The following is a 6,129-nucleotide window of genomic DNA, read 5'->3' on the forward strand; positions in this document are numbered from 1 at the left end:
GACCCAGGTCAGGCACTGGGAGACTTTCAATCAGGGGGTGCCCCTGGCAAGACCACAGGCAGCCCACTCAGGCTTGTATGCCCACACTTGCCCATGCTGTGGATGGCAAGATCCCCACCCACCGCTGGGTGAATATCAGTGGCAGCAAGGTGAGGCCCCAAGTGGGCATTAATTGGTCACATAAGGGCATCGATTGGCAGTGGGGTGGGTAAGCCATCCATGAACTTTCTTGCCTCAGACCAGATTCTCTGATCTCGCCCAGAGCCAGAGATTTCCGGTCCTGCTGCACTGACCAGAGCCAGGGATTTCCAGTCCTGCTGCACTGACCAGAGCCAGGGATTTCCAGTCCTGCTGCACTGACCAGAGCCAGGGATTTCCGGTCCCACTGCAGTGACCAGAGCCAGGGATTTCCGATCCCGCTGCAGTGACCAGATATTTGGCTGAGTGCCAAATTCTCCATTCTCCGGGGCGGGGTTGAACAGTCAGAGAATTCCGGCCTTAATCAGGACAATGATGGGATGATGGGGACCCCACAATTAAACATCCTCCCTGTCTCCAAACATGCCATAGGAAGGGTATTAAATACCACCCATCAAGTTCCCAAGAGCAATGCCAGGTTCTAAATGCTGCAGCACCGATATCTGCTAACCAGGGGAAGGAATGGAAATCCTTTTTCAAACCTTGTCTTTGATTCCACTCTGCTCCTTGGAGCACTCTGCCTCAGAGGGCAGAGGTCACTGCAGCAGGGTCAGAGGGCAGTGGAAAGCGGTGTCATTGCAGCAGGGTCAGAGGGCAGTGGAAAGCAGGGTCACTGCAGCAGGGTCAGAGGGCAGTGGAAAGCGGTGTCATTGCAGCAGGGTCAGAGGGCAGTGAAAAGCAGGGTCACTGCAGCAGGGTCAGAGGGCAGTGGAAAGCAGGGTCACTGTAGCAGGGTCAGAGGGCAGTGGAAAGCAGGGTCACTGCAGCAGGGTCAGAGGGCAGTGGAAAGCAGGGTCACTGCAGCAGGGTCAGAGGGCAGTGGAAAGCAGGGTCACTGCAGCAGGGTCAGTGGGCAGTGGAAAGCAGGGTCACTGCAGCAGGGTCAGAGGGCAGTGGAAAGCAGGGTCACTGCAGCAGGGTCAGAGGGCAGTGGAAAGCAGGGTCACTGTAGCAGGGTCAGAGGGCAGTGGAAAGCAGGGTCACTGCAGCAGGGTCAGAGGGCAGTGGACAGCGGTGTCATTGCAGCAGGGTCAGAGGGCAGTGGAAAGCAGGGTCACTGCAGCAGGGTCAGAGGGCAGTGGAAAGCAGGGTCACTGCAGCAGGGTCAGAGGGCAGTGGAAAGCGGTGTCATTGCAGCAGGGTCAGAGGGCAGTGGAAAGCAGGGTCACTGCAGCAGGGTCAGAGGGCAGTGGAAAGCGGGGTCACTGCAGCAGGGTCAGAGGGCAGTGGAAAGCGGTGTCATTGCAGCAGGGTCAGAGGGCAGTGGAAAGCAGGGTCACTGAATATTTTTAAGGAGGAAGTAGACAGATTCTTGTTTGGAAAGGGAAAGGTTACCGGGATAGCTGGGAATGTGGAATCAGCCATGATCTTATTGAAGGGCAGAGCAGACTCAAGGGGCTGAATGGCCTACTTAGAGTCATAGAGGTTTACAGCATGGAAACAGGCCCTTCGGCCCAACTTGTCCATGCTGTCCTTTTTTTTAAAAAGCCCCTAAGCTAAGCCCAATTGCCCGCGTTTGGCCCATATCCCTCTATACCCATCGTACCCACGTAACTATCTAAATGCTTTTTAAAAGACAAAATTGTACCCGCCTCTACTACTACCTCTGGCAACTCGTTCCAGACACTCACCACCCTCTGTGTGAAAAAATTGCCCCTCTGAACACTTTTGTATCTCTCCCCTCTCACCTTAAACCTATGCCCTCTAGTTTTAGACTCCCCTGCCTTTGGGAAAAGATATTGACTACCTAGCTGATCTGTGCCCCTCATTATTTTATAGACTTCTATAAGATCACCCCTCAGCCTCCTATGCTCTGGATTTTTCTATCCAATGACTGTCCTGTTCTTTGCACAGAGTCCTACTTTTCAAATATTTATCCAATTCCCTTTTGAAGCGTCCCATTGAATCTGCTTCTAGCGCCCTTTTAGGCAGCACATTCCAACTTGTCCAGCCTCCTTCAGAGCTTTGTGTATCTACACTCAAACGATGTCAGGTTAGGTGGCCATGATAAATTGCCCCTTAGTGTCAGGAGGATTAGCGGGGTGAATATGTGGGGTTATAGGGATGGGGCCTATCCCATCTAGAGAAAAAAGTCCCAGTCTCTCCTTATAACTCAATCCATCAAGCACGAGGTAGCATCCTAGTAAATCTTTTCTGCACTCTTTCTATTTAATAATATCTTTTCTATAATAGGGTGACCAGAATTGCACACAGTATTCCAAGTGTGGCCTTACCAATGTCTTGTACAACTTCAACACGACATTCCAACTCCTGTATTCAATGTTCTGACCGATGAAACCAAGCATGCCAAATGCCTTCTTCACCACTCTGTCCACCTGTGACTCCACTTTCAAGGAGCTATGAACATGTACCCCTAGATCTCTTTGTTCTGTAACTCTCCCCAACGCCCTACCATTAACTGAGTAAGTCCTGCCCTGGTTCAATCTACCAAAATGCATCACCTCGTTTGTCTAAATTAAACTCCATCTGCCATTCATCAGCCCACTGGCCCAATTGATCAAGGCTCCTTTTTCATATATTTATCAGTTCATAACCATAAATTCCAGCATTTTCCCAACTGCTGATGTTTGGCTAACTGACCTGCTGTTTGTTGTTTTTCTCTCTGTGACATTTCCAATCTAATGGGACCATTCACAAATGGAAGCAATTTTGGAAATTCATAGCCAGCGCTTCCATTACCTGTGCAGTTTTCTCTTTTCGAATCCTGGGCCACTAGCTCTGAGCATTTGTCACATTTCATTCCCTTCAGCTTTGCTCTTTCTGAAATATATTCATGACCTCAACTGAAATATACAGGTAGAATTTCAAAGCTTGCAGATGCCACAACACTTGGAAATGTAATAACAATAAGGGAAGGAAAATATTTCTGGAGAATACAGAGAAACAGTTAAATGGGCAGACAAGTGATAGATGAAATTTATTGCAGAGAAAGATGAAGTGAAACATTTGTAAGGCAGAATGGAGAGAATCAATATAAACTTAATGGTGCAATGTGAGTGGGGGAATGATCTAGAATCATAGAATCCCATTCGGCCCATCAAGCCTGCACCGACAACAATGCCATCCAGGCCCCATCCCTATAACCCCACATATTCACCCCGCTAATCCTCCTGATACTAAGGGGCAATTTATCATGACCACCTAACCTGACATCGTTTGAGTGTAGATACACAAAGCTCTGAAGGAGGCTGGACAAGTTGGAATGTGCTGCCCAAAAGGGTGCTAGAAGCAGATTCAATGGGACGCTTCAAAAGGGAAATGGATAAATATTTGAAAAGTAGGACTCTGTGCAAAGAACAGGGCAGTCATTGGATAGTTTTTCAAAAAACCAGTGCAGACATGATGGGCTGAATGGCCTCCGTTTTTGTTCTGTCATTCTGGGCGTTTGTAGCTAAATCCTTTTTGAGACACAAAACATGAAACACGGCAAAGTTAACTTGAAAAAGATTAGCTCTTTATTTCCACACAAGTACGGTTGTACATATTCATGCTAAACCAACATACAAACAGGTGTTATTGCCAGAGACACAGAACATAGAACATTACAGCACATAGAACAGGCACAGAAACGTAACCTATCAAACGTACCCACGTCACAGTTTCCCACTGACGTCTATCTTTGTTTAGAATATCAAGAATATTCTGGAAATACACAGCTAATCAATCAGGTTAATCTTTCAGCTACAGGCCATGGTTTTCACTTCCTCTCTTTACTCTGATGTTGCTGCGTATCTCCAGCATTTTCTCAATTTATTTCAGATGCAGACGGCTCCTTCTTGCTGGGTTCACTGACAAGAATAAATTCACATCACGGGACAGGGACCGGACTGGGTTCAGTGCTGAGAAAAGACTCGGGACACCAGAGAATACCGTTTACTTCAAAGAATTTTTGATGTTTTAACTTTGTTGCTAGGATACACGTCAAACTGAAATCTAACAGTCTTCACATTAAAGCACTTATGGAGGTAAAATTCATACGTCTCCTGATTCAACATTAGACAATACAGACAAGTATAAAATGTCCAATTAATGAGAAAATAAGGACCAGTAATCTATTGCTGGAATTCTTTGCACATTGTGAACAAGAATGTTAACAAATGCCTATAGTTTATATATAGAAATGTATAGATATATATAGATTTATTTTCTTCATAATACATATTTTACAGAACCACCATGCACTCATGCTTTGAAAGGATGATAGAGATATATTACAACACATTTAATCATTATGTGCATTCAGTAATTCTGGGTTTCTGATCTTCGGCCCAGATTGCGGCATCTGGTTCCATTTCATCCCTCCAGACTGGATTTTGGATAAAGCATTGAATCTCGCCCTTTGCCTTCTGACCTCTGCTATTTGGCATTAGGAGAGGGTGATCACTTCTGCTTGAGTGTAGTTACCTTTGAGCACATCTTTGCAACTCTCTGCTGGTCAAAAATAAAACAGCAGGAAATATAACAAAGGTAAAAGAGAGAACTCCCCAGATAAGCTTAGCATGGTGCATCATTCAACAGGACAAGGCTTGGCCAGAGCAATGAAATGGAACTTGGCAAAAATATATATGGGTGTGAGAGAGAGTGTTGAGAGAGAGAGTGTGTGCAAGAGAGAGTATGTGCGAGAGAGAGTGTGTGTGAGAGTGTGTGTGAGACTGTGTGTGAGTGTGTGTGAGAGAGACTGTGTGCGAGACAGAGTGTGTGCGAGAGAGTGTGCGCGAGAGAGTGTGTGTGCGAGAGAGTGTGTGAGAGAGAATGTGTGCGAGAGAGTGTGCGCGAGAGAGAGTGTGCGTGAGAGAGAGTGTGCGTGAGAGAGAGCGTGCGCGAGAGAGTGTGCGCGAGAGAGTGTGCGCGAGAGAGTGTGCGCGAGAGAGTGTGTGCGAGAGAGTGTGTGCGAGAGAGTGTGTGCGAGACAGTGTGTGCGAGACAGTGTGTGCGAGACAGTGTGTGCGAGAGAGACTGTGTGCGAGAGAGACTGTGTGCGAGAGTGTGTGAGAGAGTGTGTGAGAGAGAGTGTGTGAGAGAGAGTGTGTGAGAGAGTATGTGAGAGTGTGTGTGTGTGTGTGTGAGAGAGTGTGCAAGAGAGAGTGTACGAGAGTGTGTGCGAGAGAGAAAGTGTGAGTGTGAGAGTGTGAGAGTGTGCGAGAGAGTGTGCGAGAGTGTGTGCGAGAGTGTGTGCGAGAGAGTGTGCGAGAGAGAGAGTGTGCGAGAGAGTGTGCGAGAGAGCGTGTGCGAGAGTGTGTGCGAGAGAGTGTGTGCGAGAGAGTGTGTGCGAGAGAGCGTGTGTGCGAGAGAGCGTGTGTGCGAGAGAGCGTGTGTGCGAGAGAGAGTGTGTGAGAGATTTGGATCGGCTAAGTGAGTGGGCGAGGATCTGGCAGATGGAGTATAACGTTGACAAGTGTGAGGTTATTCACTTTGGAAGGAATAATAGTAAAATGGATTATTATTTAAATGGTGAAAAATGATAGCATGCTACTGTGCAGAGGGACCTGGGGGTCCTTGTGCATGAATTGTAAAAACTCAGTTTGCAGGTGCAGCAGGTAATCAAGAAGGCGAATGGAATGTTGGCCTTTATCGCGAAGGGGATGGAGTATAAAAGCAGGGAGGTCTTGCCGCAACTGTACAGGGTACTGGTGAGGCCGCAACTAGAGTACTGTGTGCAATTTTGGTCCCCTTATTTGCGGAAGGATATATTGGCCTTGGAGGGAGTACAGAGAAGGTTCACCAGGTTGATACTGGAGATGAAGGGGTTAGCTTATGAGGCGAAATTGAGTAGATTGGGCCTGTACTCGTTGGAGTTTAGAAGGCTGAGGGGAGATCTTATAGAGACATATAAGATAATGAAGGGGCTAGGCAGGGTAGAGGCAGAGAGATTCTTTCCACTTAGAAAGGAAACAAGAACTAGAGGACACA

At 47.3% G+C, this 6,129-nt stretch overlaps 1 protein-coding gene across 2 annotated transcripts in view; it reads right to left on the bottom strand.

Annotated features, from left to right (window-relative positions):
• Window positions 1-3,653: 3,653 nt before the first annotated feature.
• Window positions 3,654-6,129, bottom strand: part of kcnc4 (potassium voltage-gated channel, Shaw-related subfamily, member 4) — a 74,851-nt gene continuing 72,375 nt past the window's right edge. The window contains exon 4 of one of the 2 annotated variants that reach the window (XM_078197882.1): window positions 3,654-4,647. In XM_078197882.1, the coding sequence (XP_078054008.1) occupies window positions 4,586-4,647 (62 nt within the window). In that variant the 3' untranslated portion in view covers window positions 3,654-4,585. Of the gene's footprint in view, window positions 4,651-6,129 lie in introns of both variants that reach the window. The other variant, XM_078197881.1, reaches the window with a different exon arrangement.

Source organism: Mustelus asterias, chromosome 25 (genome assembly GCF_964213995.1).
Source record: "Mustelus asterias chromosome 25, sMusAst1.hap1.1, whole genome shotgun sequence".
NCBI lineage: Eukaryota > Metazoa > Chordata > Chondrichthyes > Carcharhiniformes > Triakidae > Mustelus > Mustelus asterias.